General features: G+C 46.4%; 6 protein-coding genes across 6 annotated transcripts; 5 read left to right on the top strand and 1 right to left on the bottom strand.

Annotated features, from left to right (window-relative positions):
- Nucleotides 1–892: 892 nt before the first annotated feature.
- N7469_010124 (putative dynamin GTPase) lies at nt 893–3,410 on the top strand (the record flags this gene model as incomplete). Its single annotated transcript, XM_056649029.1, has 3 exons — nt 893–2,947; nt 3,015–3,147; nt 3,211–3,410. 3 exons carry the CDS (start codon nt 893–895, stop codon nt 3,408–3,410), a joined length of 2,388 nt encoding a protein of 795 aa, XP_056496160.1.
- A 636-nt stretch (nt 3,411–4,046) lies between these two features.
- On the top strand, nt 4,047–5,563 carry N7469_010123 (mannose-1-phosphate guanylyltransferase; the record flags this gene model as incomplete). Its single annotated transcript, XM_056649028.1, has 4 exons — nt 4,047–4,106; nt 4,161–4,217; nt 4,297–5,475; nt 5,537–5,563. The coding sequence occupies 4 exons, from the start codon at nt 4,047–4,049 to the stop codon at nt 5,561–5,563; spliced, it is 1,323 nt and encodes a 440-aa protein (XP_056496159.1).
- Nucleotides 5,564–6,156: 593 nt separating this feature from the next.
- N7469_010122 (uncharacterized protein) lies at nt 6,157–7,019 on the bottom strand (the record flags this gene model as incomplete). Its single annotated transcript, XM_056649027.1, has 2 exons — nt 6,157–6,771; nt 6,852–7,019. 2 exons carry the CDS (start codon nt 7,017–7,019, stop codon nt 6,157–6,159), a joined length of 783 nt encoding a protein of 260 aa, XP_056496158.1.
- Nucleotides 7,020–8,556: 1,537 nt separating this feature from the next.
- Nucleotides 8,557–10,256, top strand: N7469_010121 (uncharacterized protein; the record flags this gene model as incomplete). The annotated part of the gene is made up of 3 exons (XM_056649026.1): nt 8,557–8,967; nt 9,026–9,100; nt 9,123–10,256. 3 exons carry the CDS (start codon nt 8,557–8,559, stop codon nt 10,254–10,256), a joined length of 1,620 nt encoding a protein of 539 aa, XP_056496157.1.
- A 466-nt stretch (nt 10,257–10,722) lies between these two features.
- N7469_010120 (PAF acetylhydrolase family protein) lies at nt 10,723–11,748 on the top strand (the record flags this gene model as incomplete). Its single annotated transcript, XM_056649025.1, has 1 exon — nt 10,723–11,748. One exon carries the CDS (start codon nt 10,723–10,725, stop codon nt 11,746–11,748), a length of 1,026 nt encoding a protein of 341 aa, XP_056496156.1.
- Nucleotides 11,749–12,342: 594 nt separating this feature from the next.
- On the top strand, nt 12,343–13,135 carry N7469_010119 (uncharacterized protein; the record flags this gene model as incomplete). The annotated part of the gene is made up of 3 exons (XM_056649024.1): nt 12,343–12,358; nt 12,424–12,783; nt 12,858–13,135. 3 exons carry the CDS (start codon nt 12,343–12,345, stop codon nt 13,133–13,135), a joined length of 654 nt encoding a protein of 217 aa, XP_056496155.1.
- Nucleotides 13,136–13,494: the final 359 nt, after the last annotated feature.

Genomic DNA, 13,494 nt, shown 5'->3' with positions numbered 1-13,494 from the left:
GCGCCATTGTACAAAAGACGTGAGTCATTTGTACTATATATGACTATTCAGTGTACAGCATGACAGTGAAGATCATTGGAAAAATTTAAAGTTTTCTGATTATTACCACATGCATTACTATTCTATTTACTTCTTTGATGGTGCCGTATAAAGGTTCGCATCTGCAATAATCATGTCGAACTATCACCCCTCATGGTAGAAACCCAATCTAGACATTAGGGCTTAGGGTAAGGGTGTGGGGCTATACCCCGCCGGCCCGATTAGGACTGCCAAGACCAGTGAGAAGTATACATAGTACACTTGCAGACCATGATAACTCTACCATTGATGCTACAAGTAACAACAATCCAATTGATTGAAATAAATAATAGGTTGTTACCAACTATGTGGACACAACAATGCATTTGACTCTATTTCTAGAAGTATATGTGTTTGAATCTGTAATCAAACCGCATCCATATAAACTTCACTATCATTGTTGATGCTTCCCAGACCTCATCATCCTCACTTGGAAATCGCGACAGTCGCACCTTCCCAAAATATGATGTCAGTCACTTCTTTCGTGTATATTCATCACTGTCCTCCTCTCCTCTCCCCTCGTTCTTCTTACCCTCTCGCCTTCTCTCATCCAGAATCCTCCAACTTCCACCATCATTTTCCTCGTTTTTCTTCCGTTCCACCCAATTTAATCTCGAATATCACGCCTTGTATTTTCTGAGAGCTCACGACTTTTTCTTGTTCTTTCACCTCATGCTAGGTCTAAAGAACCGGTCCGAAAGCAATATGACGCGTGGTACTCAGTCTACCCATCCCAAAATCGAAGGTACTTGGCAGACAGTCTTGCATTTCCTATTGGTGTTTCGAAGCTCATGTCTATGTAGCCAGTACCACCATGGGTACTATCGATTCGACTTATGTGGTACCTCAGGTAGAGCGCGAGATGTCAGCTGCTCTTGATGCCCTCACATTTGATATGAAGGGCCTGATTCGGAAAATTCAAGATCTTCGGAGCCTAGGCATCGAAGACCGTAATATTGCACTGCCAAAGATCTGTGTGGTAGGTGACCAGAGTACTGGCAAAAGCTCCCTCATAGAGGCTATCTCCGAAATCAAAGTTCCTCGAAGTGAAGGTGCATGCACGCGCTGTCCACTACAAATCAACCTCACTCAATCTGAACCAGACCAGCCATGGAAATGCGTTGTCTTCCTTTCGCGACCTTACCTTTGGGATGTGAGCGGCAACCTCCGTCAAGGCTTCAAGAAGAATGAAATGATCGGGCATTGGTTGTACCAAGGTACTCCAGATGATGAGCGGTTCTGTGTTTTGACCGAGAAAGCAGAAATAGCCGAGGCCATCAAATGGGCTCAAGTGGCGATTCTCAACCCAGGGTTGGATTCACAAACGTTTGTTCCCGGGAAAAACTTTGCGGCCATACACGATCATAAGAAAAACCAGGAAGAATTCTCCCCTAACATCGTGCGACTGGATATCTCCGGACCAGACCTTCCAACTCTCTCATTCTACGATCTTCCTGGCGTCATTCGCCAGGCAAAGAATGTACAGGAGAACTACCTTGTGCGATTGATTGAGGATCTTGTGAAAAAGCACGCTGCTGACACAAGCTGTATTGTTCTTTTGACACGCTCAATGACCGGTGACGCAGAAGTATCTAGTGCTGGAGGCATTATCCAGAAGATCAAAGGTGCGGAGGCGCGTACTATCGGTGTCCTAACGAAGCCTGATCGAGTCAGCCGTGAAGGTTTCTCGTTTGATTCATTCAGCCAGTGGATTGAGATTCTGGAGGGCAAAACCTTTGCCCTCGGACATGGCTATTATGTGGTCAAGAATAACCCCAGCCCTTCAGTCAGTCACGCCCAGGCCAGATATGAGGAAAAGTTATTTTTCTCGAGTGACTTCTGGGGAAGCTCCTCGATGGTGAATTTTCAGAGTCGCCTTGGGGTTAAGAATCTTCAGAATGCTCTTTCAAATGTCTTGATGGACCAAATTCAAAAGTCCCTCCCGTCCATCATCAAACAAGTCAAAGAAAAAGCTAGGCGCATTGATGAACAGCTCTTGGATCTGCCGGAGACCCCCAGCGAAGATTCCCAGCGCATGGTCACAGAGATGCTAACTATTCTGTACCAAAAGCTCATGTCTCTGTTGCAAGGCAATGAGGCACCGTTTTCGGAGCAAGAGTTTGCTAATCTTACACGAGATTTTATGACTGCATTGACAGTCAGTATGCCTACTATGGCCATCTCTACACCCCTTACAGGGTCAGATGTGATTAAAAGGGACCCAGATACTCCGGTAACCCCATCCAAGCGCAAGGCTCCAAACCCCGATGAGAGCCCTGAACAGAGGACGGCCCCGAGGCCCGCCGCTTCACTCTTTCCCGAGTACAGCTTCAGTGCCTTCGAGGTATGGAAAGGCCCCGCTGACCGATATTCTCTCATAAAATTGCGAGAAATTCGAGGCAAGTTTCAGCGTGCTGGTGCTCCGAACCAGACGGATCCTCGTGCCTTTGATGCTCTTAACGAAATGAGTGTGAGGCATTGGCTTCGGCCGCTCAAAACATTTGTTGACGAGGTGGATAAGATGGCCAAACGGGTTCTTTTCCAAACTCTAGAAAATGTCATGGGTCCATATCGACAGACTGAGCTTTTCCGAGAATTAACTCGGATCATCGAGAGCTTCCTCTCCCGCCTGAATAAGGACTTTTTGGCGGATTGTGCCGAAAGATACAAAGCTGAGTCCAGCAAGCCCTTCACGTTGGCAGGGGATCTTCACAAAAGCAAAATGGAAGAATCGTTGAAAGCTCTAATTGAGCGCCGGAACGAGATGCGGAAAAATCAAATACTCAAAACAAGTGGGGAGCCTGAAAAAAGATCGTCGAAGATTGAGCTCGGTCCGGATGAATATTCACCGGAAATAGAGATGATGGCAGTACGTATATTCTTCTCCGAGATGCGAAGAGTTGCATTGTGTTGATCTTGGTACTAACTTCGAACAGAACTCTCGAAGCTACTACATTATTGCCAGTCACCGATTTGCCGATGTGGTCTGCCAGAGTGCATACATGAAGGTTTTTGTGAAGTGTCAACAAGAGCTTGTTGGTGTTTTGAGAAACGAAATAAATGCCAACTGTGAGTACTTCTAAGCACATCTGGTCTTCGAGTATCACAATGCTAACTCATATCCACTTTCAGCGCGAGAGAGATGCATTCAGTTGCTTTCAGAAGACCCAGCAAGAGAAGCCCTACGCCTTAATCTGGAAAAAGATCAGCGCAAGCTTGCACAGGCTCAGCAATGGCTTCGAGAATACGAAATTCAGGATGACAGTTCTCGGAACACAACAATGGGAGGAACTTTGGAGTCAATGATTGAGTCGAAATGGGGCGACATTTGAGGTAACAAGCCGAAGAGGGACCAAATTGAGAAAGGTACGTTTGGGAAGCGTGATAAGAATGTCTGAGTATCTGGGTCATATTTCTGGGATTTAGCTACAAATGGGTGGTCGGATGGTTGTATTACTAAGATATGTTTTCTGCGTGGAATGTAAAAGAAAGAAGATACTTTTTTCGGATGCTAGGAAATCAGAACGTACTTTGCTTGGGGAATATCTTTAGGTTTCTACAGAGTAGTGTAGGAACGACCCACTGAAAATTTTGGTAGACCCCAGTATACTAGTATAGTATACTGGTAGATGGCGGAGATGCAAATCTAGATATACTTAGCCAGAACTAATTCTATCGGAGTCTTATGAGCATACGTATCTAGGAAAAGGTCAAATTATAATACAAAACAAGCTGTTGAATCGATTCAATGCCTATTGATTATAGGCATGATCCCTGCTGTGATCCACGAATATCGTTAATTGTTTACTTTTTATAGTCAGGTGGCCTCAGGCCCCACATGAAAGTCTTGGCGCTATCGACGCCCAATCCGGCCACTTCAAAGCTTCAGGCCAGCGTTGCTTTTCTCCAAGCTTTTCGTTTCTTTTCCTTTTATTTTCTTCCCTTCAGGAATCCCCTTCTTTGCCAATATGCTACAAGTACCAATTCGGGAACAGTCCGGTCAGGCCTCCACCAAGGCTGTGATCTTGGTGAGTGACGCAATACTTTCCCCCGCCGCGGATGCAACTGACATGCCCAAACAGGTCGGCGGTCCTTCGCGAGGCACCCGATTCCGCCCATTGTCGCTTGATGTTCCCAAGGTGTGTACTGATTATCAATTTGAATGCATATATTCGCGCCGAACCGGAGAAAATCTGACCAAAATCCCCCGAAACCTAGCCCCTGTTCGAAGTCGCCGGTCACCCCATCATCCACCACTGCTTGAAGGCAGTCGCCAAGTGTCCCGATGTCCGTGAAGTGATATTGGTTGGATATTACGACGAGTCGGTTTTCCGCGACTTCATCAAGGATTCCGCCAAGGAGTTCCCTCAATTCCGCATGCAGTACCTCCGGGAGTACACTGCTCTAGGTACCGCCGGTGGACTTTACCACTTCCGCGATGCGATTCTCAAGGGCAAGCCGGAACGCCTGCTTGTGCTGAATGCCGATGTCTGCTGCTCATTCCCCCTGGGTGAGATGCTGCGCCTGTTCGAGGAGAAGGACGCTGAGGCGGTGATTTTGGGTACACGGGTTAGCAATGATGCGGCCAGCAACTTCGGTTGCATTGTATCGGACTCGCATACAAAGCGTGTTCTCCATTATGTCGAAAAGCCCGAGTCGCACATCTCAAACCTGATTAACTGCGGTGTCTACTTGTTCGCTACCGAGTGCATTTTCCCCGCCATTCGCAGCGCCATCAAGCGTCGCACAACCCGTCCACGGCTCCTCTCCTACCCCTCGTCCGACAACCTTGAGTCATCTTTTGTTGCCGCGGCCGGAGACGACGACGATATCGAGAAGAGCGAGGTCCTTCGTCTCGAACAGGACATTCTTTCCGACTTAGCTGACAGCAACCGCTTCTTCGTTCATGAAACTAAGGACTTCTGGCGTCAAATCAAGACTGCTGGTTCCGCTGTCCCTGCCAATGCTCTTTACCTGCAGAAGGCTTTCCAAGCTCAATCAGACGAGCTGACTCCTCCATCTGCCGCCATCGTGCCCCCCGTTTTCATCCACCCTACTGCCACGGTGGACCCTACCGCGAAGTTAGGTCCCAACGTGTCAATTGGACCTCGCGCTGTTATCGGTGCTGGTGCTCGTGTTAAGGACTCGATTGTGCTGGAGGATGCGGAGATCCGTCATGATGCGTGTGTGATGCACTCGATCATTGGCTGGAGCGGCCGAGTCGGTGCCTGGGCTCGTGTAGAGGGTACCCCCATTCCTATTGGTAGCCACTCTACCAGCATTGTGAAGCAGGGTGTTAAGGTCCAGAGTATCACTATCTTGGGTAAGGAGTGTGCTGTCGGTGATGAAGTTCGCGTACAGAATTGTGTCTGTCTTCCTTACAAAGAACTCAAGCGAGTATGTGACCCCTTTCCGATGTTTTCATTTTATATTCTTGTCTTGACTAACCTGATTCTAGGACGTCGCTAATGAGGTTATCATGTAAACGCCCGCAACCCCTACGGACTCGGAGATTCTTGTGTTCTCCCCTTTCTCCCAAAATACCACTCCCATCTTGTCAATATCAAGCGCGCTATAATGCTATTTACTTTTATTTCCTTCCTCTAGTCTCTGGATGGCTATTTGTTTCTCCCTAGACCAAATTGTTTGTCGAGTTCAATCTTCTATATCCGCTAGATGTGGACTAGAAACTGTCTCAGCTTAGTGTTTGAATTTGACAGTTTTACAGCATGTGTCGGACAAGGACATCTAGGAATAATTGATCTATCTACTAAACTTATTTGACTCAAGGTCTCAAATGTTCATACACATCGTTAAGAAAACAACCTCGCAAGCCTCGCAACGCCGTCGTGTCCATGTGGACTGATTTTTGAATTGCCCAGCGGCAGTCCGAGAAGTAAACAAACCAAAGTCGTAAATCCCAGTGAAATGGCAGGGATGATGGGGAAAAAAAAATAAATCAAAGATAAAAAGAAAAGATGCGCTTGTTGAACAGCATTTCCAATCGAAAGATATGCACCAAAATCCATCCCTTGATTCGTCAATCACCAATACGCAGCAGAGTCGTATCGCGTTTGATCAGCGATATCCAGTTTGTTCGTAAGGACTAAATCGAACCTGCTGACCTGCCTGGCCAGTCCTCCCATCATCCAAGAACATAGACGATTCATCTGGATGGCCATGGTCAAGCGAATTAGAATATGAATGGGAATAAGCATGATTATAAGGTTGGACATCTCCATAATGAGCCGGCATCGGAGGTAGAGTTGGATCAGAGTCGTAAGAGAAAGCATCGCTACGACGATTATTCAACTTGACGTCTGCAGGATCCTCGCCTAACATGGCCGTACTCCCCATGGGATTGTAAACGCCTAGTCTGTTCTGACGACGGCGAACGATCGCATCCAGGGCTACGGAGGCGATGTAGGATACGGTTCCGATGGCTGTGAAGGTGAAGAGGGCTTTATAGGTGCGGCAGACGGAGATTCCGGTTGAGTTTGCCCAGTATTCCGTTGAGCATTTTGTGAGAATTGTACCGGACATGCAGTAGCTTAGGACGCCGAGGGATACGAGCCAGAGGAGGAGAAGGAGGATGTTGAAGATTATGGAGAGTTTGGGTGATAAGCCGCAGCAGCAGTTGATGATGGCTGTGAAAAGGACATTGAGGAGGGAGAAGACGGCGGTGATGAGGAGCTGGAGGTAGTTGGTATTGAGTTATTTTATTTGTTTCTTGGTGGATTTCCGGTGTGGGGGAGAAGGGGGGGTGGCCTTACGATTAAAAAGGCAAAGGGTAATTTGTAGCCGTCGGCGTGGAGATGATAGATAAACACAGCGAGAATGATTGCGACAACGATGGAGGCGAGGAGAGCGATAGCACGAATGATGTTGTATGGTAGTGCAGGGTAAGCTGATGGTTTGACGGATGCCGATTTGGAGCGCATGATGAAGTTGACAGGGAGAGGGGAGAGAGGGAGAGAAGGTTGAAGAGAGAATGAACATACGTAAATGGGAAGCCGTCAGTTTTGTATTTGAAAGTAAACAAGATCGGCGCTCCACTTGACACGTTGGGGGCGTGCGTCACCGGGGCTATTTATAACCGGGCTGTGTTGTGTTGCTAGGGAATGAGCATTTATTAAGTCAGTAAATACATAGTAAGTATTGAGTACATAGGTGAAGAGATGATGAAGATGAAATGAAGAATCATTGATTTTCAGTATGAATGGTCATGTAAATTAAAGTATTGACTACGTCGGTTCCACCAAATTACCTACTAACTAATTAGTTACTAGCAACTATACGTAGTCAACTATAGTCAGCCACTCTAAGCCCCAGTTGATATCGACTAGCAGATACTCTCATCAGTGTAACACTTTGACTTTAAATAGCATATCTTGATACTGAAATACATTGGACGAAACGTTATTCTATCTTAACTTCAGTACAAATAGAATATCCAAGTTGTCGTTGCTAGGGTCCACAACCCTTCCAAGCCTCGATCAACCACCAGCATCCTACGAGGTGCGCGCTAGTACCAGAACAAAGAATAGGTAGATCGTACAATAACAGAGTCATATTTGGCGAGACGTCGTTCACTAATTACCATTTACCAGGTATTTGAGGTCATTCAATGCGACACAATAAGAATCTCTTCTCTAGGTAGAGATGAGCTACACTGATGTTCCTGGCTTGCATGGCCCCACTATATCACTAGTACGTAGTGATAGTGGTGGAAATATGCCTGCTGTCACCACATGAGGGTCATTCGGGGTTTCCATCTGCAATAGATAATGTTGGACAAAACAAGCGTCTCTAACGATTGCTCCATTACTACGCAAAGCCTAATCTTTTCCCCGCATTATCACTTCGATCTAACGCGGGGTACAGCGGAGTCTACTATCTAGGAGATTGCCGACGACCTCATGCTATAGGTGGAAATTATAATAGATCTACTATCCTGGCTAAAGTTCGGCATTCCATCACCGGCTAAGCTAAATTTGATAGTGAATACAGAGGAGTGCCGGCGAACCCGGCCAAATTTCCGTGCAGGATGGCTATTTCCCGGCACTTGAAGTATACTAGCGTAATCTCAATGCCATCGTATCAACCACTTCCAAATGCTTGGACCTTCTTAGCCTCTCAATTTACAGGTCACCCTCTCGAGCTTATCTTTCATAGGCTGTCTGGGACGCTCTCGTTTACTACTAGCACCGAAGTATTACAATTTTTTTTCGGAGGGTACGGCGAAACGCGGGACAGTAGCCAGTGGCTTATCTTGGATGAATTGATCAGCTTATTACAACTAAATGAGCGCTGGATAGTATTATTGCAAATCAAGGCTAGAGTAAAGTTCTTACCCGTGTAGATACTCCGCTTTGGCTCTTGTAACAAAAAGATTGTTTATAAATAATAGTCACAAACCCTGGACCATTTCACTCTGTATCTCAAGCTGAAGACACTACCGAACAGGTATCAACAATCATGAGATCTTTGTTTACAACTATCGGGCTGGGGATCTCCTATCTACCGATGTTAGCCTCGGCTGTGCCAGCTCAAACCCACCATATAAATCCAAACGCATCATTTGCAGCGGATATGTTCACAGCGGGAATCGAATGGACTGATACCTTCTGGGATGAGAACGCCGGTTATTTGATTGCTGCGTCAAGTCATCCGGGCCGCTATGATAGCCGTCGTAGTGCTTGGTATGCTACTCAGTTACTTGCCAGAAATTCACCAGGCGATGTTGAGAGGGCAGTTCGAATCTTCGACAATGTCATTGCGGGTCAGTATATAGATCCCTCGAAGCAGTGGTACGGCGACTATCAGAATTCGCCTTCTCAGCCTGAACCTGGTACACCCAAATATCCAGACGAAGGCCCGTATAGCTCGGTAAGAAACCTTCGAGGGAGTCGGATATCATATAGATATTAATCAAATTGCATGCTAGTGGGATCCTAATATTCGAGACTTTGTTGGATGTTCCTGGATCGTTGCTCTGAATGATTACGAGCATCTGCTTCCAGTAAGCACGGTGTCAAAAATAGAAAACTCACTTCATCTCGCCGCAAAGGGGGGATTTATATCGTGTTGGTGGAGTAGACGGCGAGAATCTATACCCTTGCTATTCCAACCCCTGGATTATGCGAACGATACTCCAGAACTGGGTCGGCACGCGAATGAATGACAAGAACCTAACCCAGTCTGGAGAAAAATTTGCCCAAGAATTATACGATCTTTGGAGCATTCACCACACACTTTCTGAATTTAATTCTCCAACTTATACCGGGGTTGCGATGTGGGCTCTAGCGTTGTGGAGTCAATACGGCAGCGAGGGAAGCTTATTGAAAACGCACGCTCCAGAGATGTTGACTGCAAGCTGGGATGAACTCGCACAGCTTTATAATGCAAATCTTCGAAATATAGCTGGTCCCTGGGATCGTGTGTATGGGTATGACATGAATTCCTACGTTTCGCTCACAGCCGCCGTGATCTGGGGTGCTGTTGGGAGAGAATATGCGCCTTTTCCACGAGAAATTTCGGGAATGTATCATCAGTCGGACTTTGCATTCTATCCACTATTTGCCCTTGCCATGCCTGAGATGCTGAGATACTTGTCTCCAAAATCCAAGGCTAGCTTCATTGAATTTCCAGGTGAACATTTCTACACTGCGAAGGCATACTCCCCGCCATTTGATACTTATTCTCGAAACATCACAATCTGGATATCTAAGAACTTGACCATCGGCGCGGAAACCATTTCAGAGGTTGAGGTTGGTGGTCCTGCTAAGAGCAGTAGTGCTTTTAGTCCGGGTGTTATCCAGTGGCCGATTGATGATACTCAGGTCGGATGCATTACGCACTGGGTAACAGAGTCTTCTCTCGATGCCGTGGCTTCCAAAGACGGGCTACGTATCTCTTATCCGAATGCAACCACGGAAGATGGTTCTGTCTCATTCAACTTCCTTTTCAGTGGTCTTGGAGTCAATCGGGGTCTTAATGTTACGGGTCTAGAAGGACTTCCTGGATTAAACCTGAAAGTGGAAACGAATGCATTATCGAATTATAGCATTGTTTACAATACTGACCAGGAGGTAAATGAGTTCATCTTTTATAACATTACATACACCATGCCAGAGAAGTTTGACGAGATTCCATTCTTCTCTATACTGGTGGTTTGATCAAGTGATGGCCATACAGAGCTACTATCGAGTATCCTGCTCGAAATTAAATACCCTTGGGGGTATCCTACAGATCCAAATCTTTGCGATAGTTTAAACCAAATGAAATGGTTGTTCTCTTTATTATATTAGTTGCTCTGAGGTTAGTGGGCTGACGCCAGCCTTGTCTACGGTAAACGCTCGGTTTTTGGAATGAAGTTAAATCCGTCTCTTAAGATGTTTCGCATTTTGTAGTTATTCCAGATTATCTCTATAACATTCAATCATGTCGTTAGTAATTATGATCCATAAGCCGGGTGTATGCAATGTTAAGTCCGTAGGATTGAATTGACTAGCATGCTGAGGATTAAATAACCTTCGAATGGCCCTGTGTTATACACAGCCTCGACCTCGACGACTCGAACAACCTTTGTCAAATACCAAAATAGCAGAGACAAAGACCTCAACTTCTGTGAAATCGATCAAAATGACTACAGTTACTGAAGATTCGTCTGCGCATCTTGCAAACATGCAAGAACATGCTTTTATCGGCGACGCTACCAAAATCCCAATAAACGATCCTACTCCTATCATCTCGATGAGCCCTATCATTCTCCGGGCCCCAGACCGCATCACCGACCTACAGATTAAAATTTCGGCACCCTCAACAGGCTCCAATTTCCCCATAATCATACTGTCTCATGGCCAAGGCAAATCAAACCACTTATCTTCGCTCAATGGTTATGCGCCCATCACCAACTTCTGGGCATCCCATGGCTTCGTCGTGATTCAGCCTACTCATCTGAGCTCCATGTCCCTCAGTCTAGCAAGCGACGCTGTCCCCGGTGATGGCCCGATGTTCTGGCGCTCTCGCGCTCAGGATATGAGATACATTCTTGATCATCTGGACGAACTTGAGTCTGCCTTCCCTCATATTCAAGCCCGTTTAGACCGCAATCGCATCGCTATTGCTGGTCATTCTATGGGTGGTCACACTGCAAGTTTGCTCATGGGCGCTCTTACTCGTGACTCGGTCAACGACACTCAGGTTAGTCTCTTCGAACCACGCATCAAGACGGGTGTTTTATTAGCTGCCCCGGGTGATGGACGAGGAGGTGATGGAATGAGTCAACTCGTGAAAGACAATTGGACTTTCCTTACGGAACACAGCCATGCGGAAATGAGCACCCCAGCTCTGATAGTAATTGGAGAAAATGATGGCTCGCCATTTTTGACCACTCGGGGTGCGGCATATCATGCAGATGCTTATCATAGCAGTAAGGGACCAAAATCGTTACTTACAATTGCTGGTGGGTGCCATGGTCTCGGTGGTGTCTCTGGCTATGATTCTGCAGAAGCAACTGATGATGAGAGTCCAGAACGATTGGGTGTTACACAGAGGATTACATGGGCTTACCTGCGTAGCCAACTATACCCTGAGGATGAGTCTTGGTCGTTAGTTTGCAAAGCACTGGAGAAGCTTCCGGGCTTGGGTTCTGTTGAGAATAAGTAAAGTCTCCATTCCTCGAATACAATTCTGGAATGGAAGAGCCGATATTTGTCATTCGTCTTGAATTGACTACTAGATTAATAGTATCAGAGCATAATACTAGTTCTATAGATCTAGTTCACGGGATCCCCAAGAAGCCTTCCGAGGGACCATCATGAATAATCTTCGCAACTCGTATACTTTTTTTAAGTATTGTATTCGATGAGCTAATAGAGCTAAAAATGTAAATCATACATATTTACTACCTGGGCATTCACATAGTATGTTCCTAATATTACATACTAGTTCACTAATATGTCCATAGTAGTACTGTTAGACCCAATGAAAGTGCCAAGCACGACCCACCAAATTGTCTCCGCGCCGCGTTGTCGTTTGCTGCCTCGGACGGTTCCTTCGACTTCTTAAAGCTTCCCATGCTCCAACTTCATCTCGACTATATACCGTGAAATCCCTCTCGTCAAGTCTTCTTGTTGATTTCGACTCAACCAGTCCGTGTGCAACAACAATAAACCAAGCCCGTACCACAGAAATTATACCGGGGATCTCCCCGCACAACCCCAATCTCCTCCTTCTACCGCCCACTTCATCTCCTTCAAAATGTCGACTTACGAGAGTACGCATAAATCTCTACAATTCCCCGCATGAGAATTCCGAATTCCAGAAATTAACTCGATACAGTTGAACACAATACTACAGACCCTTCCTCAACTGCCTCTGCCCCTCGTCGTCGCAGACCTGACCTCTCCACCTTCTTTTCAACCCTCTCCGAGATCACCCCAGCTCCGGACCATCGTCCTCATGCCGTCCCAGTACCAGGAGATGTGAGTGCAGCTTTTTACTCGCTCGCCGAGGCTCTGGAGATGATGCGCCGCGAAGCAAGCAATCTCGAAACACAGCCCGCTAGCGGCGACAATGGCAACACTGGTACCTCTGGAGAGAGTTCCGAGGATCTCCTCACGACAATGATTCAGAATCTGCTTAATGGCGCAGAAGCACCGCCTCGAGAGGTAGAGGGTGTGAGTGAGGAGTTTTGCGATAGTAAGTTCCCCGTAATTGGCAGCTCGCTCATAGCTGTATGATGGATATGGAATTGATTTGTTTTCGATGACTAGTGCTTGATCGGGTCCCCAAATCAGCTCTCAATTCTTCGCAAGTCTGTCCAATTTGCAATAACCCTTTCTTAGAGGATGAGTACCCTCTCGTTGTCCGACTATCTTGCCACCCTACCCACTTATTTGATATGGAGTGTATCCGGCCCTGGTTGCGACTGCGTGGTACTTGCCCGCTTGATCGAACTGATTTTGCGAAACAACAGCGCGAAAAGGACGAGGAGCGTAAGCGGATTGCTGATGAAGATGAGGAGGAGGAGTGGGATGGTATGTATGGTTGAAATACGATTTCTTTTGGTCCCACGTCTACGTTTTTGAGGAGGTGAATATGCCCTGCGCAGGCGTTGAGATAGGTGCATTTATGGGGTTGGTTGGGGTTGTGATTTTTGGGACTATGAAATTATGACAATGTTTGAATTGATGATCATGGAATGTATGTGCATGTTCGATGAAAGCGATAGCTGTTTGTGATAATTCAGCGTATTCCATTGGACTTGGGCCTGACCATATCGCTCGAGATCCAGTCAATATCATTACTATCCTATGAGCTTGTCCGTATTACTAGCAATCTTTGAGAAGTTGAATATTTTTTGATGTCTTTTCTATTCTGCAACTCGTACTTTTACAAAGCTCCATACGA

Source organism: Penicillium citrinum (genome assembly GCF_028827155.1).
Source record: "Penicillium citrinum strain IBT 23319 chromosome Unknown utg000009l:1.0-4274883.0:1.0-4276374.0, whole genome shotgun sequence".
Lineage (NCBI taxonomy): Eukaryota > Fungi > Ascomycota > Eurotiomycetes > Eurotiales > Aspergillaceae > Penicillium > Penicillium citrinum.
Note: the sequence above shows the minus strand (reverse complement) of the source record. Positions and strands in the feature narration are given on the sequence as shown.